The 25,417-nt window shown below is 48.4% G+C and overlaps 1 protein-coding gene across 2 annotated transcripts in view; it reads right to left on the minus strand.

Moving 5' to 3' along the window:
* SLC39A11 (solute carrier family 39 member 11) overlaps positions 1-25,417 on the minus strand; it is a 280,572-nt gene that overhangs the window by 82,067 nt on the left and 173,088 nt on the right. For both annotated transcript variants that reach the window (XM_040244330.1, XM_040244329.1), the window contains exon 6: positions 20,406-20,576. In XM_040244330.1, the coding sequence (XP_040100264.1) occupies positions 20,406-20,576 (171 nt within the window). The remainder of the gene's footprint in view (positions 1-20,405; positions 20,577-25,417) is intronic.

Genomic DNA, 25,417 nt, shown 5'->3' on the forward strand with positions numbered 1-25,417 from the left:
TTCAGCCACAGCAGAATGGACAGTTGGCAGTTTAAAAATGCAATGGACTCCTCTTCAGGAAAACAATGATAATCATCATCACCGTCTACTGCAACGTGCTCATGGATGAATCTCAAGGCGGAAGAAGCCAGGCACAGAAGAGAGCATGCAGCATAACCGCACTGAGTGATACCAAAGAACAGGCAGTGTCTATCTATAGTAAAGGACCTTAGAACAGCAGGTGAGAGACAACTACTATTAACAGATAGCTACCATTCAATAACCATAGAGAGATTTTGCCTGTTATTGAATATCATTGAATGGAATGCTACTCCATGTTCTCTTCTGTATCTTGCCTGGGAATGAATACCAGGACGTCTTCCATGCTGTTAGAAATGCTTTGATTTGATCTGAACAGTGGTCACAGGGATGCAGACACTCGTAAAAATTCTCTAAGATCTGTCTTTCGGGACTTCCTGGTGGTTCGATCCCTGGTTGGGGAACTAAGATCCCACGAGTTGAGCAGTGTGCCCCCCAAATTTATTTTTTTTTAATTTAGAAAAAAAGAAGAAGAAAGATTTGTTTTTCTGTGCATATGTTATAACTTGATTTTTTTAAAAAAGGAAAAGATAATTGTAATTTGAAAGCTTTGTGGGGAAGATTTTCTGACAGGAAAAAAAAATACATTATATTTTTAGAAACCCACATGGATCTCAGAAGTAAGGGGATAGGTCTGGCACCTTTGAAGATCAGAGGTGTGGTCACTGAGATGCTGTAACTGAAACATACAGCTTAATTCTCCTTCCTTCTCCAGCTCTGCCTTCAGCAGTGCAATCCTTGGCAAGTCACAAGCTTCAGCCACGACCTACCTTATCTTTGAGGTTGGTTTCAATTCTAAATTCTTTGACCATTGGGTAAAAGGTGGGATTTTTTTTTTTTTTTAACAAAGGAGTCTTCGCTCTCTTTCCTCTTTTGCAACCAGACACAATTTCCTTGCCCTCATCCTCCCACCCCTGGCTGGCTGAGAAGCTCTCGGGGTTCGGAGACCACACTGCCCTCTTCTTCTGCACTCGGCTAACTAGCTCAGTGAGATGAATACAATAGACACTGTTAGATGAAAGAGCACTATTTTGCCATGAAGTATATTGGATCTGAAGCAAAGCCTTATATCTATAAAGGCTATGACAGCCACAATAAAGCTGACACATTCGAAATAAAAATTCTGTCAGCCAAGCAGTCTAACAATACAAGGTTTTAGAAAGGGTAACTGTTTCTACCAGCCAGCTTAATGGACCCATGAATAAACTGCCTTGTGCCCCTCCCCCAAACTTGGCTTTGGTCACACACACACACAAAAAAAGATACTGTATTTCCTTTGGCTGGAAACAAGAAAAACTAAACATATGATGTTTGAGGAGAAAGCTACTCCCCAAGGTCATGTTAATTAGAGATCATTTCTGCAGGCAGACAAATAGCTGGGCATTCAGACTGATGGGCTGGCAGCCTTTTTCTTTCACTGGATCTTTCCCCCAGAGTCAAGTGTAAGAATCAGCACCATTGTATCCTAGGCATTTAGGTTGCTATTTGAAATCAGAGCAACAATAAAAAGCAATGTGAACCTGAGTGATTTAACATCTAGAGTCTAGGCAGGGATACACGCATCACAAAGACGCCTAAAGCAATTCAACTGAAACTGGAAGACTGCGGAAGGAATGGCTGAACGCACAGAAGGCAGCATGCTTTCAAGTAACTTAAAGGCATTTGCCAGTGAGCGAGGCAGAGTGGAACGGGGCAGGACCATCCAACAGCTCAAGAGACCTGCTTTGGGTCCCATCTCTGCCACCACCTGGCTGTGAAAACTTGGACAAGTTCATCCAGTTTCTTCATTTGTGAAATGGGCACATCAGGATAAATTAAGTGATTTCCAAAGTCCCCTTTACATGAGGAGCTTTACTATTACACGATACATAGATGAAGATTGCAAAGATAAACACAAAGTCTGCTCTTACAACGTCCTCCTGCGTCAGTAAATATTTTGATAGTCTTTAAAGAGGGTTTGTGTCTGGGCGGGGCTCACATGCTCAGAATCACTACCTCTTCTTTTTTGGAGACAGCACTCTGATTTTGAGAAACCCCCACCTGACTAGGGCAATCAGATTTTCTTTTCTCAGATTCGAAAACTGAGATGATGGTAACAGGGGCAGAAAAGAGTTGTTTCTGAGTCATCCTGGGGTCAGCCCTTTACAGAGACTGTCCACCAGCACACATCCATCATCACAGATCTTGGCAGGCTTTGCTACTGGCCCTCCAAAACCTGGATATTCTGTTTTCCTTTTGATTCTCTGAGTTACTCCTTATCTCTCTGAGAAACTTCTTGGTATGATTAAGCTGGCCAGAGCTGACCTCTGTTGCACGCAACCAAAGAATCCTAGCTGACACAAAACTCCTGATAGAATATCCTTTTTTAAAAGTTATTTATCTATGATTTCTCCGGGTCTTCATTGCTGTGAGCAAGCTTCTCTCTGGTTGCGATGAGTAAGGGTTACTCAGTTGTGGTGCAACCTCTACACGCGAGGGCTCAGCAGCTGCAGCATGTGGGCCCTACAGCTTGGGCTTGGCAGCTGTGGCTCACGAGCTTAGTTATGGAATCTTCCTGGACCAAGGATTGAACCAACGTAGCCTGCATTGGCTGGCAGATTCTTTACCACTGGACCACCAGGGAAGTCACTGACACAGAACTCTTTTCTGATCTGTTGTGGGACTTTAAATTATCTTTAGAAATAACAGAATTGAATTCATTTAAAAAAAAATACCCTAAAAAATGAAATTGCAAAATCTAATAAGACATCCTTTCTTTTTAACTAGGATAACTGGAGCTACTGCACATTCTGGGTCATAAACTTAATTTTCTGCTACTGATAATATACTAAGATTAACTTGGTGAAATAGCCTGGTTCTTTATCATGCTGAACCTCAGCTAAGGTCGACTGCCTTCCAAGTATCAAACCATGGAATTAGTTCTGTCCTCCTCTATAATCATGGATATCACCAGAATCCTTTGCAACTCCTGGCAGCATCCAATCCACCAAGCATTGCCTGGAGAGAGAACAGAAGCTGATCACTCAGCCAAAAGCCTATGATGGCCCTACTGGGAGTTCTTCTGACAGGAAAGCAATGAGCTTCTTTTTAGCAGGTGGTCCAAAGCTGTGCCAGAGCTGTGAATTTCAACAGTACTTTAGAAAGAGTACAGTGCTGACCATCAGGGCAGAGCGGGCCACTCAGGCGGTGCTAGTGGTAAAGGCCCTGCCTGCCAATGCAGGAGACGCAAGAGATGTGAGTTCGTCCCATCCCTGGGTTGGGAAGATCCCCTGGAGGAGGAAATGGCCACCCGCTCCAGTATTCTTGCCTGGAGAATCCCACGGACAGAGGAGCCTCATGGGCTACAGTCCATGGGTCACAAACAGTCGGACATGACTCAGCACAGCACAGCAGAGGAGGGCGGAATGGGGCAGTGGGGAGACTTTGAAGAAGGACACCTGCACACCATTCACAGACTAGAGTCCTCCTCCCTGATCCTGTGGCTTTTGGGAACCCACACTGAAAGCTTGTCAGACAACGCTACTTATTTATGGTTGGGGATGGCTGGTTATGAGACTTTGAGGATGACTTTCTTGAAAGGATAGAGCAAGCCATATAACGGGGCTGACCTGGTGTCAGAACCCTGGCTGAGAAGAGCGGCCAGCATTACCCTCTGGTTCCAAAATGGCGTCATCTAATACAGCAGCCACGTGTGGCCATGTGAATTTGAATTAACAAAAATGAAATAATACTATCCACATATCCAATACGGCAGCTAGCATGTACCATACTGGCCAGTGCAGACACTGACGATTACCGTCGTCATAGGAAGCTCTGCTGGACAGTATAGATTAGAGGGCCTGACCTCTGTGCAGGTCTCAGTGAGGAGTAGCCCCTCCCACAGAGGCTGCTTCCCAGCGGCCCCACCGAGAGTGGGTGAGCAAGGAGGCCAACCACATCAAGGACCCCCTTGAAGACAGTTATCGGAGTGAGGATGGAGGAACTTGTTACTGTAGCCCAGTGAGGGACCACTCCAAGGAAAATGCTTGCAGAGCTTGGCCTGCCTCCCTGGAGAACTGCTCTCTGCTCATCTCCTGAAAGAGTCCCAGCGGGAGAAGGTGGCTGCAAGAACTGCGGTGGCTGAAGGATGAGAGGGGGCTGTCCTGGAGGCAGCCTGCATCTCCAGAGGGCAAGGGGCCAAGGGGACATTTGGGAAGGTGACTTGATACAATCTGAAAGGCTTCACCCCTCAGAGGTCTACCTACAAGGGCACACTGACCTTCACAGAATTTGTGCAGAGAGGACCATCCAGCGGAGACAGGGGACTCCTGAGGGGTCGTCACGAGAAGCCCTGTCCCCACTAGTGGGTACTCCCATGAGGAGGTGTGGACCCCAGGAGATGAAGGGTCCACCCTGGAGAAGATGCTGCGCTGAAGGCACCCGCGACTAAATCACAAACCTAACCTTTCGGGAGCCGCCACCCGGACACAGTCCCCCTCCCTACAACCGCTTCCTTCTTCCTTCCTTCAAGCCCAAGGAGCCAGCAAGATGAGCAAAATATGGGGATTTTAAAACACACAAAGAAAAGAGAGACTGCCCACCTCTGACCCACTGCAGGCTTCTAAGGTTAATCAGACCAGGAGCTGCTTGTAGAGAGGAGGAACAGTACACCGAATGGGACTGAAGTTACATCGGTCTGGCTTGTCAGCACTGAATGTGACAGTGAGAGTCCTCACCAACCCAAAATTTCCTGAAAAATGTCAGTGTCTGCCCAGAAAGCATCCAGGGGTGGGGCAAGGAAGACCAGCAGAGGAGTTAGGAGTGATGACTGGAGCTCCAGTGGCGATCTCGGACGATGAGGCAACCTTAAAGCCATATGCCAAGCCAAAAACTGGAAAATGCCTATGTCTCTGGATTTGTTCTGTATTTGCCATACCCAAGCCTGTTTCCAGGATTCTTTCAAGGAGAGAAGAAAGGTTTTCTGTGCAGGCGGCCAACCCGTTATCCTAACTGGGAAATCAGAAAGAGGTAATTGGAGAGATTATATACACTGGTCATCAAAGTCCCACATGCCTCCTTCAGAAGCATCTTGCTGACATTTCTGTGAGTTGAGAAAAGTTCCTGAAGGTAGTTGCCCAATCGTACAGTGTAGGCACTTTTCCATGACCATATTTCTCAGTTTGGACTTGAACTTGGGGATCCCTACACCTCTTACAGGCACAAACTCCTAGACACAGCTTTGATCATCAGTGGCACTAAGGAGTTATTTTCTAAAACATCTTAGCTATTTCTTTTGCTCTTTCTTCCTACCCTTATCCCCGTGCCAGGGAGAAAAAAAAAATGAACCAGGCAAGAGTACACCTAATTCCCTTTCTTAATTAGAAGCAAAACATTTGGAAAGCGATGGCACAGTTGCTTGAAAAGCATTTGCAAATTATGCAGGAGCGCAAAGCGCGCATATTAAGGAAACCAATGGGGGTCAGGGCACATGTTCCAGGCTAGTGGACAGGGTGATCCACACCCGCAGAGTGCCTGTCAATCATGGCCAGTAGGGAGGCCCCTAATCCCTTCACTCTTTGCTGGCCACGCAGGGAGAAGGGCTCGCGCGAAATTAAAAAAAAAAAAAACACAAGCAGCCAATAGCACAGCTAGGAAATCTATCCTCCCAAACTAACACAGCAGAAGGCCTAATAGATTTTAGGGAAGCGTTCAAATAAGCAATCACTTCCTGATAGTGGAGGTGAGCTTTCATACGTTTCAGCCTGAGCTGAAGCCGAGAGATGTGAAGGACAGAGTTCCTTTTCCAAAAGAAAAATTTACTTCTCATGCACTCTCAAGAAAGAGACTCTTGAGAGTCCCTTGAACTGAAAGGAGATCCAACCAGTCAGTCCTAAAGGGAAATCAACCTTGAATATTCATCTGAAGGACTGATGCCGAAACTCAAGCTCCAATACTTTGGCCACCTGATGGCAAAGAGCTGACTCAGTGGAAAAGACCCTGACGCTGGGAAAGATTGAGGGCAGGAGGAGAAGGGGGTGGCAGAGGATGAGGTGGTTGGATGGCATCACCGACTCAACAGACATGAATCTGAGCAAACTCTGGGAGACAGTGGAGGGCAGAGGAGCCTGGCGTGCTGCAGTCCATGGGGTCGCAGAGAGCTGGACGTGACTTACTGACCAAACAACAACAACTGTTCACCCACAGACAAGGAAGGCGCCTTCTAAACTCTGTGGTCTGGGGAAGGAGGGTGTGGTCTTGATCATGAGCATTTTCTGACTTCAGTGGTTCTCGGGAGCCAGTTGTGCCATAGCAGATGTAGGAATGGCTGACTAGAGCGGATCCCGGGCTTCGTTTTCCAAGAAAATGTTAAGAGCACGTAGGCACATGGTAGGCACTCAATGGATGCTGCCTATGACATCGCCATCACCTCCCAAAGCAAGCCAGGAGATTTCATCCTTAGATGGCTGTAACTGAAAAGACTGTTCCTTCAGCTGTGCTGACATTTGTACCCCTGTGCCTTCCACTGCTTGGCTGGAAGAGAACACAGGATGAACCCAGCCTCTTTTCCCCATGGTGCTCCCTCCAAGTTGTAAAGTAGATTCTGTCACCTACATCTGCTTTCTCCAGCCTAAAATGCCCAGTCATTGCAGCCTCCACTTCCGTCTTTGAGTTTCCAGCCCAGCGTGGTGGGGATGCTCATCTGTAGGTCCATGGATGTGTAAACGTCTTCTACCCTTGGGCACCTGGAGGAGGGGGCAGTTGGTGCAGGAGTCCCGAGGGAAACCACTTTTAGGGCTGACTTATCTTCCCAGGGCTCCCTCAGTGGAGAAGAGGTAGTTCAGTTCAGTTCAGTTCAGTTCAGTCGCTCAGTCGTGTCTGACTCTTTGCGACCCCATGAATCGCAGCACGCCAGGCCTCCCTGTCCATCACCAACTCCCAGAGAAGAGGTAAGCAATGAATATTTAAACCAATAAACGACCAAATGAATGATTATGTATCTTGTTGAATTAAAGCCCCAATTCCTTTTCTTGCTCCTGAGTATGCCTGTATCACATGTTTGAGGGATGTAATTTGAGGACTCTACTTGGGTCCCTCAGAGTTTGTTCATTTTTCACCTCGATAGAGCCCGTTGGAATTCCAGCACGCTGGGACCTTGCAGTTTAATGACTTAGCCATCCCTCAAATTACCTGTCCCTCCAACCTTGTGTCAGCTCCAGATTAATTGGTGTGCCATCAGTGTGCCCATCTGAGTGATTAATTAGATTATAGTCAGCTTAGATTCATGTTCCTGTTTGTTTTTTTTTTTTCCTTAAGGCAGAGGAGATATCCTTTGTCTTGTCTTTCTGAAATGTAGGGTGTTATGGACTGAATTGTGTCCCCAAAACCCATATGTTGAAGTCCTGACCCCCGGGACCTCAGAATGTGACCGTATTTGGAAATACGGTTGTTGCAGACCCATTAGCTAAGACGAGGGCACGCTGGAATAGGGCTTGTCCCTAATGCAATATGACCGCTCTCCTTCTGAAGCAGATGCTTAAAGAGGGAAGACAACTGATGAGACACAAGGAGAAGATGGCCCTCTACAAGCCCAGGGAGGAGCCTGGACCAGACCCTTCCCTGCCTGCTGAGAAGGAACCACCCCGCCGACACCGTGACGGTGGACACCCAGCCTCCGGGTCTGGGAGGCAACAACTGCCTGCTCTTGAAGCCCTCAGTTTCTGGCACTTTGTTGAGCAGCCTTAGGAAACCAACACAGAAGGGGAGGAACCAGCCAGCCTGGGGAAGGGGAGGAACCAGCCAGCCTGGGGTCCCTCTCAGCTACAACTGTTTCCTCTGAGATACGAAGACCCTCTGTGCCGTAAACGCCCCCGGGGCAGGGGAAGGGAGCAGCTGGGTGCCAGCCCTGGACGAAGCCTGCCTCAGTGCTTCATCCGCTCACGCCACAGCAGGACGCAGATGTGAACTTGTGTGGCTTCAACAACGAATCCCTTCAGGATGGCCCTCGGAATGTTTTTCTGAGTCGTGAGCACCAGAGTTAAGAGGAAGATGTCCAGATTTGTTGATGACCACTATCTGAAACTTGCAAATAATTCAAAGGTGGAGAATGGAAAATGGGACGCTTCTGCCACCATGAATATCCAAAAAGGGACATTTCAGCCCCATGGAAAGAGAAAAACCAGGCATGTTGGATTAGGGCCAAACCCTATTCCAGTGTGCCCTCATCTTAGCCAATGGATCTGCAACAACCGTATTTTCCATTAAGGTCACATTCTGAGGTCCCAGGGGTCAGGACCTCAATGTATAGGTTTTGGGGACACAGTTCAGTCCATAACACCCTCCATTCAGAAAGATGAGACAAAGGATATCTCCTCTGCCTTTAAAAAAAAAGGGAGGTAACATGAATCTAAGCCAAATATAATCTAATTTATTGAGACAATAATTGAAAACTCAGAATTCAAGAGTCAAGTTGTATAACAGAGTGGGGTTGGGTCCTGGGTCTACACATCTAAAAAGAAGTCAGGATTAAAATCATTGCTTGATTCTGTTGGTATCAGAAAGCACTCACTGATAACCAACAGCAATGCAAAACTCAACTCCCTATTTGTCAGCTCAGCTACGTCTTGGACAACAGATCAATTTGTTGAAAATACACATAGCAAAAGAAGCCGCGTCTCTTCTTCCAGGTGTCAGAGCAAAAATCCTTTTACTCTTCCGGCCAGCAAGAAGGAAAACAAGGGAATTTGTGGCTTGGTTTCCTTGACAACCTTATCTTCACTCCAGGCACCATCTCCTGTCTCTAAGCAACAAGGCACTCTTCAGACTTACTGGGAGGTAAAACTTGGTACTTATCCGGAGTCTTTGAGGAGCAAGCATATTAGGGCAGGACCCCAGGAGCATGGGAAGGTGCCTGCTCCAGATGTCCTCACCAGACCCCAAAGATACCCTGGCATCCATCCTCCCCGACTGCTGCTGCTGCTGCTAAATCGCTTTAGTCGTGTCTGACCCTGTGCAACCCCATAGACGGCAGCCCACCAGGCTCCTCTGTCCCTGGGATTCTCCAGGCAAGAACACTGGAGTGGGTTGCCATTTCCTTCTCCAACTACTGAGTGCTTGGAATTCCAAGTCTCCACTCTCCGCCCTGGCTTACCTCTGTCCTCTATCAGTTCATCAGCTGACTTCCCACACATGTCCCCCTGCACACAGAAAGGCCCTACGTGGCCCTCGTGTGAAACAGGCTGACCCCAGAGCATGGGGCACAAAATGGAAACCTAAGATGCTGCCACAGCGACTTAGTGGTTTTTGTAAACAAATAAAAAAGTGTTTTATTAAAAGAGGAGGAGGAAAAAATGACTATTTTGCTATACTGACATCTAAGAAGACTTCGTTTGCGCCTCCAAACAGGATTCAGAGATCTTTCTCTCTTCCTAGCCATCATGCCCCCACCTCTTCCCCAGCATCGCAGAGCAGGGAGGATTTCTGAGAATATACAGAAGAGGAGCAAATGAGCAAGACCTCTGGAGATGACAGTTTTGAATGTTAAAAACAGCAAGAGAAGAGAGTTGATGAGTGCAAAGCTCGGAAGTTGAAAGGGAAGGCAATTTGGATGGCGAAGATGCCAAAAATTCAACGGCCGGGTCCGGTCATCAGGATCACGGTTGTTTGTCTGGTACCTTTATGCCTCAGGCAGGCTCGTCTGCTACCAGAGATCGTACTTCATTCTCATTCTCTTCACCCCTGTGAAGAGCGGGGTGCAGCCTGAATTATTCACCTTCCTTCCTTCAACTTGGAAAGCTATCATATATAACAATCGCACGGTCAGTAATTTTCAAATAGGATGGAAATGAGAGACTGACTCCTAACTCTTACTTATCCATAGTAAGGGGGAATTTGGCTTGTCTAAATTGCTATAATGCAAATGTAATCTCCAAGTTTTATTGTCCCCAGGAACTGTGAATTATCTTCTAATTAATTTTTTTTTCTGATAGCCCACTAATGTGACTGATCTGAGATTCGTGTCCCTGTTCATTCTCCCTGGAGCTGACCAGGAACGGATCACTACTTACATTTAGGTGTCGTTTCCCTCACTGCACTCAGTCAAAGAAGGGGGACAGAAAATGGAATTCTGATTTCAGAAGTTCAGAATTCATCCTTGGTTAATTGTTATTTGCAGAACATGAGTAACATTTTAATTATCTTTAACTCCACATCATAAAAGCTAACAAGGGAATGGAGACAAACAGAATAAACAGGGGCTTATTGGGGACATAATTAATGGGTGCTAAGATTAGCCCACATGAATATGAATGAGCTGGGACCATTATAAAGCACGCAGCTCAGACGTTATCAATTGATTAAACTGCACCTCAAATGTCACCAATTGATTAAACTTGCTAGGTGCCACAGCTTCTGGACAAACGAGGTCACTCAACAGGAGAGAGACAGACCCACCAGAAGATGCAACATGGTTCTCTGGGGGGTTATCAGGCGAGCAAGGGTGCCGGGTATTTTTATCAACCAACATTTGAGAGGGGCCACCATTCTCTTCACAGTGAGGCAAGGACAAATGAAGCTCTTGTCGAAGATCGCTGTAAAGCCAGTGGGGACTCTGGGCTTTTTATTTAGCAACACGATCATACCTTTGATTAAGGAGGGCGGCAGCGGCCAGCACACTCTGAATAACTGGTGAAGGGACATCTCTACGTGGTCCACACACCAGCGGTGCCGTCCAGCAGAACCTCCTGTGAGCGCGGCGCTGTCCTTGGCCGGCTGTCCAATAAGGCAGCTCCAGCCGCACGCAGCTCTCTCGCAACTGACATGTGGCGAAGTACCACCGAGGATCTGGATTCTGAGTTTTATTTCATTCTGATCAATAAAGGAACATCTGGTGGCTCCGGGATTCCAGCCCTGGCCTTGTCCACATGGGAGTGTACTTAGCTGGGCTCTGAAAGGCTTCACACTAACCATCCAGGGGGCCCCCCAACTTTTTGGCACCAGGGATCGGGTTTGTGGAAGACGATTTTTCCACTGACTCGGGGGAATGGTTTCAGGATGATTCAATCTCACTGCACTTATTGTACACTTTATTTCTATCATTATTACATCAGCTCTACTTCAGCTCAACAGGCATTAGATCCTAGAGGTTGAGGACCCCGGTATATCTCCCTGGCAATTGTAGAAAGACTAGAAGTCACAGGAAGCTTTGAGTCCTAATACAAAAATAGGTTTGCATTCTCTTGCTTTAACTTTTTTCCCCTTCAATTTACATAATAGGTAGCAGGGTGATGTAACCCAGGAGGTGTATAAATGGGTCTTGATATCAACCCTCATTCTGGTGCAGCCTTTGAACAGAGACTTCTTGATCCGATGGCCTAAGATTAGCACTTGGGCATCTGTGTGTCTTGAGCCTTGAGGCCAGAGCTGATAGTGAATTCCTGTCGCTTTTGAGCAGTGACACAGGGATCCGAGAGCTGCGATTTCACTCTTTAGGAGTTTGTGCCAGTTCTCACCTTGCAGCCCCACGGCCTGATCTGGGAGCGAGCTAGGAGCTTCTGCTGCAGTTCACACACAGGAGCACGGAGCTTGGGGTGGAATGTCGCCCCAGACAGGAGCCCGCGCTAATTATCCTGTCAGGCTTCCCACTGAGAACCAGATAATTAAAGGAGAACATTACAATGTTTCCAGACGCCTGGAGTAAATGTTATCTTCACCTGTAACCTCTGGGAGAGGAAACGAAAAGTGATATCTGAGACGGTCCCTCTCGAGACCACCAAGACCAGAACCAAACGATCTTTGAGGAGCAAAGGGAAGCTGAAAGTGGGGGGAGGGAGGGACGTGAGGGGCCGGGAGGAGGTGGAGAGAAATCAGCCTTGTTCAGGTCCTACTGTGTCCTGGCCATGGTGATCCGCACTCCACGGCAGGCAACACGGGGCGTGGCTTTGCTGGCTGCCATCTCACTGGACACTGAACCACAAGACAGATATTATTCCCATTATGCAGCTGGGAAAACTGAGACTGCCATAATCTCACCTAAGGATCCTCAGCTAGCAGAGCATCTGGTGGCTCCAGGATCCCAGCCCTGGCCTTTCTGTCTCTAAATCCTGTGCTAGCCTCCTTCCTTGATGTGGTTAAAGAGGTGACTGTCTGCCTGGGTCCCGATCGTCCCCACTCGACAGTGGAGGGGGCTGTGGGGGTTGCACGGTGCCCCATCCACACACATGTCTGCAGAGCCCACAGCAGCAGGTGCGCTGGGCGAGGATGAGGCTTCCTCTGCCAAGATCTCCTTGCTGGACAGAGCCTGAGGCACCAGGAGTGCACCCACACCAACACGCCGATGTGATGCTGCTGCCATTCACATCTGATGTGGCAAGCTCCAAAGCGTGAGAAGCATTTTCTGATCATTTCTGGAACTGTTGCTAAAAAGCTCTGTGATCCACTGGAAGAAAAGGGACGGAGCTCATTAAGGTTCAAGGGGCCGATGCAGGTGGCACGTGGACTTCCCTGGTGCTCAGACAGGAAAGAATCTGCCTGCAATGCTCCCTGGGTCAGAAAGACCCCCTGGAGAAGGGAATGGCAAAACCCACTCCAGCATTCTTGCCTGGAGAATCCCATGAACAGAAGAGCCTGGTGGGCTGCAGTCCATGGGGCCACAAAGAGTCAGACACGGACACACCTGAGTGTGCACATATAACAGGGGAGGCGTGTGTGAACCTCACTCTACCAGGACCTGCTCTGTGCCCGTACCTTGGTCTTTAACCTCTCTGGGTCTCAGTTTCTAAAGTGTAAACCAGGGTCTCAAATATCTACATTGTCTAGTGGAACACTGGATGTGTGAAATCTTGGATGGCCTCAGGAAGTGGTGGCCTCTAGCATCAGTGATTTGTAGTTTTGAGTAGGGTTCAGTCTACCCACTGACTGAGCCTGGGTCTCTGGCTGCAGAAACTATCCCTCCGGTTTCTGGGAGCATAGATCGGTGAGGTGGCGCTAAAGACTCTACCTACCGATGCAGAAGACGCCATACACGCAGATTCGATCCCTGGGTTGGGAAGATCCCCTGGAGAACGAAATGAGAACCCACCCCAGTATTCTTGCTGGGAAAATTCCATGAACAGAGGAGCCTGGTGGGCAACAGTCTACGGGGTCACAAAGAGTCGGACATAAGTGAGCGCACACACATAGATCACTGCAGAATCAGCGGCTCCTGCATCAAGGTTTTCCTGGAAAGGTCCACGTGTAACAGCAGAAGTCTCTACTCTTTCTTTGCCCCAGGAAAATGAAGACTCAATGAGCTCTTCTTTCCGGCTGTTGGCTCCTTCCTGCACCTACTCACGGCTGCCCCTGCAAAGCCTCCCGGGCAGCAGGTGGAGATCACAGGAGGACAGAGTGAGTGCTGGGGCCCGGGGATGGCATCTTTCCTGGCCAAGGAGACTCTGCAGACGTGATGATCCTGGATTATCTGGGGATGGGGTAACGCCCGCAGACTACCTGGGTGGGGCCTGAACTGCAGTCACTGAGGTCTTTATAAGAACGAGGCAAGGGGAGAAAAGGTACAGAAGGGGACGCAGTGTGATCACGGAGGCAGAGACTAGAGCCATGTGGCTGCAAGGCCAGGAAAGCCAGTGACCCCCAGGAGCTGCAAGAGGCCAGTTCCAGTGGTGGCACAGCCCTGCCAACATGTGGATTCCTGGCCTGCAGGCCCGTAAAGAAGAAATCTGGGCTGCTTGAAGCCACTAGGTTTGGGAGAATTTGTTCCATTGGAAGCTAATACAATCCTTCATTGTGTCTCCCACCAGTAATTCAAACAACTCCAATAGGAGTCTCTCAAGCATAAAGGAATAACTTTACTTTCATACTTTTTGTGTATGTTGGGGAGAGATGAGGGATATTGAGGTGGTTAGGTGGTGGAGAGCATTTTGGGGGTCAGCAGATACAAGCTACTATACGTAGGAGGGAGAGACCACGAAGTCCTACCGGATAACCAGAGAACTGGATTCAAAATCCGAGGATAAATCACAACAGAAAAATGTACTTTTTGAAAAGAATGTATAACTGAACAGCAGAAATCAATACAACACTGTAAATCAACTGTAATTTTTTAAAAAAAGACCATTTTACCTGCTTACACGAATCACAAATATTCATTATAGAAGAGCTGAGTTATGACTCTCACAAAAACATGAAGGGAACAAACCATCAGCTGTAATCTGCTAACTCCATGATCCCAAGATAACCAACCAGTGCTAACATAAGCAGGAATAAATCTGTGCGGTTTTGTTCCCTGAAACAAAATCACTTCTGATGAAAACGCCAAGCATCTGGTTTAAAGCCATGAAATGGGGTCTGTTAGGAGCCGTGAAGGGAAACGAGTCACATAATTCAAAGCAGCGGTCGTGCTGTTCTAGAGACACGGAGAGTGACCTCCAGCTCTGTGGGTGTCATGTTAATAGCCAGCAAGCAGCCTCAACTCTCGGCTCTGATGCGCAGAAACTGCATAAAGCAGGTGACTCACCCAGCCACTTCTTCCAAGGACCTTTCCAGGTCAGGCCAGACAGCAAGGCGAGTCCAGTGTATCCTGGAGACACACAGAGCGTAAATGCATCCCTCAGCCCACTTGGTGGCCGAGGTGGAGAGGAAGCTGGGATACTCGGGTCCCCTGCTGGGAAGGAGGGCAGGTCCCCGAAGGTGCCAGCCACCCCCAGCCGAATAGATAATGCGCTTCAGTACGAACTGTATTCAATACGGCTCCGAAAAGGAGATGGACTTATTTACAAAACAGAAGCACTCACAGACTTATGGTTGCTGAGCGGGGGCGGGGGAAGATCAGGGGAAGGACAGTTAGGGAGTTTGGGATGGCTATTTTAAGTGGATAACCAACGAGGTCCTATTGTACAGCACAGGGAACTCTGCTCAGTGTTACGTGGCAGCCTGGATGGGAGGGGAGTTTGGGTGAGAATGGAAACGTGTGTGTATGGCTGAGTCCCTTCGCTGTTCACCTGAGACGATCACAACATTGTTAATTGTCTACCCCAACATAAAATATAAAGTTTAAAAAAGTAAAAATATTTTCCTTTGCTTCTGAAAAAAAGAGAAGATGATACAGGCCTTCTTTTAAGAAGCTCCATTTACGTGGGGGAAATAAATACATATAAATAACTGCCATCGAGAGCAATAACCATCAAGACAGGAGCAGATGCAGGATGTGGGAGGGAGGGGTGTCACCCAGAAAGGAGCGGTGAACACCGTGAAATAAACGGGACTAGTAATGGGCTGGGCTTCCCTGGTGGCTCCGAGTAAAGAACCTGCCCGCCAGTGCAGGAGAGGCACGTTCGACCCCTGGGTCAGGAAGATCCCTGGAGAAGGAAGTGGCAGCCCATTCCAGTATTCTTGCCGGGAAGTCCCATGAACAGAGAGGCCTGGTGGGCCACAGTCCATGGGGTTGCAGAGTCAGAGATGACTGAGCGACTAAACAAAAATAATCAAGTATTAATGCTACTTATTTTTCACTGACTCGTTCAAGGCCAGTGCTGGAAAGAACCACCGTGATCACTTAGCACCCCCTCCCTCCGCCAACCACCAAATTTTCAAACGGAGCAGTGCTTGAATGAGATAACTTCTAGAATCCCTTTAAGCTCTAAATTTAACTTTCTCAGTACAAAGACCATAAGCTACTCATGAAAAGAGATTAATAGAAACTCAATGGCTGGCTGATTTTTAATTCCACTCTGACACAGAACGGCAGCCTGTTTTCCGAAGGCCTGGAAATCTCTGAAAGGCTCTGAGCCCTGGAGTGTACCCAGTACTGCAGGAAAAGCCCGTTAAGACACAGGGAGCTCCCGAGGCTACAGAGTGGGACCGCGTTCACAGAAAACGTGCCGGTTTCCTTGGGAGATCATTTTCCAAAGGACTCAGCTCCCCAGGCTGAGCCAGAGACGGACTGAGAAGTGCGGAGACACCCCTCCCCTCGGGAGTCTCTGCATCCCCGCCTTGGGCCGGCAGGGCTCAGGTCTACTGGCCTCCATCAGTCATCACCCTTTACTCCAGAAACATTTCAAGCGCCTGCCCAGCTGGACAGTTTGTTTCTCTAAAGCAGGGGGTCCTTCCTACTCTGGAGCTGTGGGTGGCCTTCGTGAGGTCTGTGAACACCCAAAGGAACTGGAAGTGTTAGTCCCTCAGTCATGTCTGACTCTCTGTGACCTTAGGGACTGTAGCCCACCAGGCTTCCCTGTCCGTGGGATTCTCCAGGCAAGAATACTGGAGTGGGTAGCCACTCCCTTCTCCAGGGAATCTTCCAAACTCAGGGATCGAACCCAGGTCTCCTGCATTGCAGGCGGATTCTTTACTGTTTGAGCCACCAGGGAAGCCTGTGCACATCCCAAACTGCCTGCAAACAGGTTTGCGTGCAACCATCTCTTACAAGAGGGTCCACAGCTCTTAGCAGAGTCTTCGCGGGACTGTGAGCCACGGATGTTTAAGGATGCTTTTATCCTTGCACTTGTGTCTTAAATATGAACCCAAGTGCCCTGGGTGTGCGCTCACAAACCTGTGTGTGTTCTCAAGCTCCAGGAACCTCTGGGAGACAGCACACAGGCTAACAAACTTTCGATGGCCACATTTAAAAAAATAATTTTTAAAAACAAAATGTCATCCCCAGGACACGTAAAACTGAATCAGCCAAGACAAAAAAACTTCAAAAAAAATCAATTATCCATTTAGTCACTGTGAAAATCTATCTTAAAACCCAGAGTCTCCGGGAACATCAAAGCTCTAGTTAAATTTTTAATAAGCCACGAAGGCAAGTGTTAAAGAAGGGACCTTTTCAAAGGTAGGTTGGTGACAGAGAAGCTCTTGAGACGGTGCTCATCAAAGGGGATGAAGCTGCCAGAAGGTCCTGGTGGGTGTGTGAACTTTCCTTTGGACTGAAGTCAGGAGCTTGAGACTCTGGGATTGGGCCCCACTGGAGTCTTGGGAAGCACATCTATTTATATTTAGATCTTTATTCTTTTTCAACTGGTTAAACAAGGAATCTTACGTGGCAGAAAGAAAGCCACTCACTATTGTGACACTGCAAAGACAGCATAAGCATGATTCTCTTCTCCAAGGATTGAGACGTGAACCCGTAATGCTCTCCTCCAATAACGTGTTCAACCTGTTAACTCCAACCTGCAGTTAACAGGTTGAACATGTCTATGGAGGTTCGGGCACTGCCCTCTGCAGAGCCCTCAGTCTCCCAGGGGGCTCGTCAACATACTGGGGGTGTGGGACTTCCTCAGAGGTCCAGTGGCTACGACTGTGCATGCCCGAAGCAGAGAAGCCAGGTTCGGTCCCTGGTCAGGGAACTAGATCCTACATTCTGTAACTAAGGATCCTGCAAGCTGAAATTAAGACCTGGCACAGCCAAATAAATAAATTAATTTTAAAATTAATTAATTAAAAAAATACTAGGGGTGAGTGTGACCAGCTCTTTCCATGGGGGCAAACCCACTTTGGTCAGATTTGTGCCTGGGGGGTCCCACGTAAGATATCATCTCAATCCATACTGAATAGCAAGCTCCAGGAAAACAATCAAAATAGCTGACTGTTTTGGAGCAAAATCTTGACTCCTACCCAAAGGGAAAAAGCCAAGAGGGAAATGAGAGGGAAACAGAGGCTGAAAATAAAAGGAGGCCAATCAGCCTATATGGTCATAGGATAGACATTCCTAAGATCAGGACAGAAATACTTGAGGGAAATACTTCTTGTCTAGAGGAAAGCCTGAGCCTAAAAAGTAATTAGACACTTAGTCTTTCAACACATTTCATGTCTATACACACACAGATATATGTATACAGAGAGACAAACACACACACACATAAGGTTTTCCCAAGTGGCGCAGTGGTAAGAATTTACCTGCCAATGGAGGAGACACAGGTTTGATCCTTGGTTGGGAAGATCTCCTGGAGGGCATGGCAACACACTCCAGTATTCTTGCTTGGGAAATCCCATGGGCAGAGGAGCCTGGGGGGCTACAGTCCATGGGGTCGCAAAGAGTCGGACACGACTGAGTGACTGAGCACACACATACACATATACACACATATGTGTGTGCGCATGTGTGTGTGTGTGTGTGTGTGTGTATATATAGTGGAATACATAAGATATTGAAATTTTGCCTTCTTTAAAAATGTCCCCAGAAAATCTTCATTGCACAAGCAAAAGAATTTCAAGTTACCCACGGAGGGATAAACTCGGTTTGGCTGTGGCCTTTTCTCCCACAGACTGAAGCCAGAAGATAACAGTATTCACAAGGGCTTCAAGGAGAAATACGTGCCCCTGGCAAGCTCTGCCCAGAGCAGCCTTCCCTCCTGTGTTGGGGTAACAGGGTGACATTATGAACTTGGCCGGGACTCAGGTAATATACCACCTGGGGCTGCTCCCTGAACAAGGTTATCACTCAAACTTGAGCTTCGAAACTACGAAAGATGAATCAGAACGTTTCAGAATTCAAGACTGAAGGAGTGAGGGGACTTCCCTGGAGGTCCAGTGGTTTAGAATCCACTCTCAGGGTATGAAGATCCCACACACCTTGGGGCAACTAAGCCCATGCGCCAGAAACTACTGCACCTACGCTGCAACCCAGACCTGGCACAACCAGAAACGAAGTTAAATTTTAATACTGTTTTAAAAAGATTGAAGGAATCAGGAGAATTATTAACGCTAATAACAGCTTCCACTTTCACATGCTCAGACGGCCCAAATACTGTATATACTGTGTATATACACATATAATCTTATTTATTTATCAAAATTAGTGTAGTTCACTTTGTAAAGAACAGCCCAGTCATCTCAGTCATAGCATTATCTCCACTTTATAGATGAGAACACCAAGGTTCAGAGAGCTCAAGCCATTTGTCAATATAAGCTATTTAGTAAGCAGTAGAGATGGAATTCTAAAATGTAACACAGGGATTCCCCAGCATCCCTCAATCTGGCTTTTAACATCTTCTGTATGTTTATCGGTCTTTTCTAGTTATTCTATATAGAACATATTATTTTTTAAATAGAACACCAACAAGTTTTTTTTTCCCAATTAAAATAAATCCAAAGACATGAAACAGGTTGGTTCAAAATGCTAAAAAGGAAAGGATCGCAATGCAATCGGAAGGAACCTCTGTATTCTAAGTAGGTCACTAAAGGGATGTGCCTGTAGACTTACATCATACGTAACACAGGACTTTTCTGATGGCCCAGCGGTTAAGATTCTGAGCTTCCTCTGCAGGGGGTGCAGGTTATTAATCTGCCTGGCCCATCGCTGGGAGCCCTGTGTCTCAGGTGATGAGCATCCTGACCAGGCTCACCTGTGAACGACTGCAAGGAGGAGAAAGGGACACATCCCCCTGGAGGCTGACCAGAACCAGGAAACAAATGCTCGCCCTTACTCGCTCCCCTTTCAGTATAAAAGAAGCCTGAATTCTAACTCAGGCAAGATGGTTCTTTGGGACATGAGTCCACCATCCTCCTGGTTTGCTGGCTTCCCGAATAAAGGTGCTATTCCTTGTCCCAACAACTCACCTCTTGATTCATTGACCTGCCGTGCAGTGAGCAGTACAAACTTAGACTTGGTAACGACAGGGATATCTCCGAAAGATGCCCCCAGGAAGGAAGCAGGTAAGACAAACATCACTGTAAACCGATACTGAATTCAATACTTTAACAGAGCATCAGGGGGACCTGCCTCGTGGTCCGGTGGTTAAGAACCTGCCCTTCAATGCAGAGGATGTGGGTTTGATCCCTAAGCCCGCGTGCCACAACTAAGACCCAGTGCAGTCAGAAATAAACATTAAAAACAATTTTTTTAAGCTTTAAGAAAAGCCAGAGATATTCCATGTTTACGAGAGGCAACAGCTAATGAATCTGTGCCCAAATAACTTGGTATCAAATATGTGAAGAAAGGAACTCAGAGGTGAACACGAGAGTGAAATTGCAGTAACTGCAACAGGAAGTTGGAACATACGATGACCAATCCAGAGCCAGCAACCCAAAAGATAAACTCAGGAAAGACTGGCGCCCCCTCCCCGACAGCCCCCTGGAGCAGGGGTCCCAGCCTCCGGCCACAGACGGGCATCTGCCGTCAGATCAGCGCAGCACAAGATTAGACATAAAGTGCACAAGAAACGCAACGCACTCGAATCATCCGCAAACCATCCCCACAGCCCCACTCCACGGAAGAATGGTCTTCCGCTAAACCCGTCCCAGGTGCCCAGAAGGCTGGGGACCACTGGAGAAAGGACCCGCACCACAGCTGCCCAAGCCCCTCTTCAAGTCGCCGAGCCGACAGAGATGCTCTCCCTGCGGACGCTCGGGCGGGCTCTCACCTGGGATATTGTGGATGGTGATGGCCAGGATGAGCAGCGCGATCCGCCGCCAGCTGCTGCCGCCGGGCTGCGCCGCACTGCCCCGAGGCGGCCCGGCGGCGGCGGGGCCCCCTGCGAGGTCGGCGGCCACGGCCCTCTTCCTCTGATACGCCTCGCCGTTCTCACTCTTGTCTGAGCAGAAAGAGAGGGACATAAAGAGAGAGCCGTTAGAAAGAAGGCACGTCAGGATTCGGACAAGCGGCGGCGAGGGGGAGCTTGCACTACCGGACGAGGTCTATTTCCTAACTTCCTAATGGTCTGTACATGCAGCCATCTGGTCCTCCATGCCTTCATTCATTACTCTGTTCTTAGGGTCAGATTATCCCAAATACTCATGGTTTCCCAAATGCCCAGATTATTCCAAATATCCATGGGTGATTTATCTGATTCCTAATGGAGGCAAACTGCCCGGCTCTGAAATACGGGAGAGCAAGATGGAAACAGAGAATACAGGCTGCGGTTCGCAGCCCCTTACCTATCAGGGAGGCTTCCTGGAGGAGGAGGGTCTTGATCAAATCTTACACCCGCAGTGGCACAAATGCAAAGGAGAGTCTCTCCATCATCTGAGCCTGCAGACCCTGACACGGATGACGCAGACAGGCCATCAGGTCCTGTCGTTGGGATGTCCACCGTGAGCAGGGAGGCCCAACAGCCCAGTTTTGATCGAACCCGAGTCCCCTGCACTGGCAGGCAGATTCTTATCCACTGCTCCACTGGGGAAGTCTAGTACCATCTTTCTTGCCTCCGATATTAGATTGTCTTTGTGTGTGTATGCACAGGTGTGTGCTTCTCAGCACACCTCCTTTTTTTTTTTTTCAATTGTTGACAATGTCTGATAACTCAGGCTACAGAGGCTTGTCGTGGAACTGAACAAAACACGTGGGATTTTAAGTCCATAAACACCAAAGGCACAAGCAACCAGACCTGAGTGCAGGGCAAAGAGGAAGCTATGCAGTGATGGGGGGCACTCAGCTGTCTCTGGGGCCGGTCAGTTGACACCCCGGACGCCCGGACTCCCCTCTGCACACACAGCCCCAACAGGGATGCTCGCTGGTGGGAGTTGATAGAGACGAAATAAAGCAAATAACTCTTCCCTTTGGGATTTTCATAACTTCAGGAAGGACAGACGGTTGGACACGGATCATGCCCTCGAATCAAAGGGACAGAAGTGCACTGTCCCAAACAAGCACGGGGCGGGGCACGCTCATTCCTGTCACCGTCACAGAAGGATCCGACTCTGGGTCTCCTGCAAGGGGCGCACAGACAGCAACGGAGCCGGGGGCCTTGTGAGCAAATTCCAGCGCCAGACACGCGTGTAACAGGAACGTCGAGAGGTGTAAAGTCTGATGAACCAAGACGAGGATGTGCGCCTCGCCTCGGGGTCCTCGCCGAAGTGTAAGCGCAGCTGTGGCTGCCTCTCCTTGGTGGGAAACGGGAGGGTGCGAGCGCCTGATGTGCTGGGAAAGGTAAATAAGCCAGCATTTGATAACAGCCGCTAATGAGCCTGCAACGAGGAACATTAGTCCAGATAAATCATCGCCGAGAGGAAGGGTGCGTCCCCAGCTGTGAATGTTCTCGCCTCTCCTGGGAAGGCTGGTTAAATCTTCACACTCTGTCTAGTAAGATGCCAGCACCGCAGATGAAGGGTGATCCCTTAACAGAGGCAACAGCTGAGCCCAGCATGAGATTAGGGGTCGACCTATGAGATTTCCTGGGAGGGGAGAGGTCTGGGCACTTTTCAAGCCGGATTCGGCAAAGGGGAAGGACATTTTGCGGAAGAAACAGCCAATGTCGGGTTTAGGAATGAAAAACCTCACCAGTGACATGGGGGGTGATACTGAAAACTTAGTCTCAACAAATCCTCCTTCCTTCAAAAAGCCCCATGAGGTAGAGACGATCCCCTTCAACAAACGAGGAACTTAAAGAACAGAGAGGTAGAGCAACTGGTTCCAAGTCACAGTCCTGAATTCCAAGTCCTGAGTCCATCTTGGATGCAGGAGTCAAGCTGGGTCCTTTGCCTCCAGAAGCCACCTCTTAACCAGGGCCCTGCGGTTGACTGGCAGTCGGGGGTGGCGTGGTGACCTACCCCTTCGCTCGCAAGAGTGTGTGTTAGTCGCTCAGTCACGTCCGACTCTTTGTGACCCCATGGACCGCAGCCTGCCCCCAGGCTCCTCTGTCCCTGGGATTCTCCAGCCAAGAATACTGGAGTGGGTTGCCATTCCCTTCTCCAGGGGATCTTCCCGACCCAGGGATCGAACCTGGGTCTCCTGCATTACAGGCAGATTCTTTACCATCTGAGCCACCATGGAAACCCAAAAGCATAGCAAAGCCAGTCACCGCACTGACATTTAGGAACTTGAAATCCAAGACACTTAAGTTCAGAGAGACCCAGTGAGCTTGCATCACCAGCGGCAGAAAAGGCTCCATGGAAACCTCACATCTATAATCACTCCCGCTCGTCGTCGACAAACCTGAAACCGTGAAGACACTATTTCTTAGCCCGTTAGATCTACTGTTTTAAGTATAAAGCTGCTGTCCGTAGGATATATTTATTAACACCAAGCCAGGGACACTGGGTTAGAATCCTTTAAGGAAGGTGGAAAGACTTCAAAGTTGCCCATCATCAAAACCCATTGTTTTAAAAATTTAAACTCGGGCATCTACGCATCCACATCGAGAAGGGGCCCAAGGCCGGGGCTCAGCCTGCCGCCCTGCTCTTCATCCTTCTGGGGGAGGCACCCCATTGCTAAATGTGAGAATGAGGGCCACAGGGAACAGACAGACCAGACCAAGGCTCCCTTTTCCAGCTGAATCACGAGGTGACTTTATAGCACACATTTCGTCCCCTGCTTTCTTCTCCCCCAAACAAGGGACGTGATGCTTGTACCAACACACCATACTGTACAGTAAAAAACAGAGCCGCGTCTGGTGGGCACAAGCCGGGGAAGTTGGGGGGAGAGGAGATAAGCCCCCTCCCCTTGGGGTGTGACCTCCTCCGCCGTGAAAGGGCCTGATGTCCTCAGATCACAGGCTCTGAATCACTTTCCATCAGCGATGCTTTAGAAACTAAGGTGGGGCTTTCTATCGTCTTTCCAGTAAAAAAAAAAAAAAGAAAGAAAAATACAAGGATGATTTTGGAACAATGAGTCCTTATGGATTCAAGGCCTTCAGACAGACTTCATCTTGCTAGATAAATGCCATGGTAACCTTCGTTTCGTCCCCCATGGGCCCAGACTCAGCGGGAACAGGATGTTTGCCGCCCCTGTGATGATGTAACTGACCAAATCCGTCAATAATAGGCCCAGAGATGGACGTTCAGGCCACCACAGAATAAAAGGAACACTAATTAATTGATCAACAGCCACAAGAGCTTTAGAAATGTCCCTAAGATATTACTGGAGATGATCTGATTGAATTAGCACAAGTAGGCAAATTCTCGTCCGCTAAACACAGAAAGCTTCAGGTCCCTGGAAGAAACTCCTTCTCCCTAAATCCTTGCCGTGCTATGCCTGTGCTCAGTCATGTCCGACTCTGCAACACTGTGGCCTGTAGCCCGCCAGGCTCCGCTGTCCACGGGATTTTCCAGGTAATAACACTGGAGTGCTCTGCCATTTCCTTCTCCTGAGGATCTTCCCCACCCAGGGACTGAACCGCGTCTCCTGCATTGGCGGGTGGATTCTTTACCGCTGACCCACCGGAGAAGCCCTCGTGGGTTGTCCATTTTAAATACAGCAGTGTGTATGTGGCTTACCCATATTAGTAGACAGTTTCATATTCCACTTGTTTCATTTAAAACCTCAGAAATATTTTCTAAATGCCTTAGCCTCTGGGACTCTAGTTTTTAATGGCTCCAGGGCATTTTTGTTTAGTCCCAAGTCTATCCTTTTCTTTTTTATTTAAGTTTGAGTCATTGCTCTTTTGTTTCCCGGATGTTAAAAGGCGCAGTGCTTCTCTCTCGCCACATGGGGGCGGACTCCTTCAGCTCCCTTCCATCCACCCCGGGAAAGTTCCTCCTTCACTGCAGACACTAACTCTCTTTTCCAGCTTCACGATTCATACATACCCCTGGACCACGTTAAAGGGCTGGCCTACCCCAGGAGGCAGAGCAAGTGAGGAAAAGCTCCTACTGCTGGGACTTCCCTGGCGGTCCAGCGGGTTAACACTCCGGCTCCCAATGCAAGGGGTCCGGGTTCAATCCCTGGTCAGGGAACTGGATCCCACACGCTGCAACTAAGACCTGGTTCAGCCAAATAAATAAATAAATAAAATAAAAGATATTAAAAAACAACAACAGCAACTCCTACTGCAAATGGTGGGAGGTGGGGAATCTCTATGCAAAAGATCCTTAAACATTCCGGTGCTTACTCACTTGCTCATAAATTACTCCTGGCCAACAACTGGTTTCCTGAAATTGAACTGCAACTGAAATTGAACTGCAACGGAGATGCGATGTGTCATATGCCTTCCACAAACGCAAATGCAAGAGAGATGCATTTGAAAATAAACCAGAGAAGATTCCTTTCACTGACCCAGGGCTCCCTCTCCATGTTTCAGTAAGTACTACCTCTTCAGGCTAACTTCTGCTTCCATTTCCAAAGAAAGGAGAGACGGCCTTGGAGATGGAGCGATAAACCAATCAGACTCATTCCTGGCTTTTGATCGTGGCGGGGAGGAAGAAAGTCCTGGTGGTTTCAGGGAGAGAAAAAGGATTTTCAAATGCAGAGGAAGATTTTGACCCTTCAACATTTCGCCTTCAGAGCCGTCTTTGGAGCCTGTCGGGCACCTGAAAGGTGACTCAGCTGTGTGAGGAAAGGGGAAGGTGGGTGTGCTGCAGGTGGGTGACAGAACGCAGTCTATCGCTGATCAAGAGACAAGAGGGAACGGAAGGAAAAAAGATGCTCATGCCTTTCCTGGAAGAAACTCCTTACACGCTCACTCACCCAGGACTGTCTTTAGGTCGCCCAGAACCCCAC

Source organism: Oryx dammah, unplaced genomic scaffold (genome assembly GCF_014754425.2).
Source record: "Oryx dammah isolate SB20612 unplaced genomic scaffold, SCBI_Odam_1.1 HiC_scaffold_8, whole genome shotgun sequence".
NCBI lineage: Eukaryota > Metazoa > Chordata > Mammalia > Artiodactyla > Bovidae > Oryx > Oryx dammah.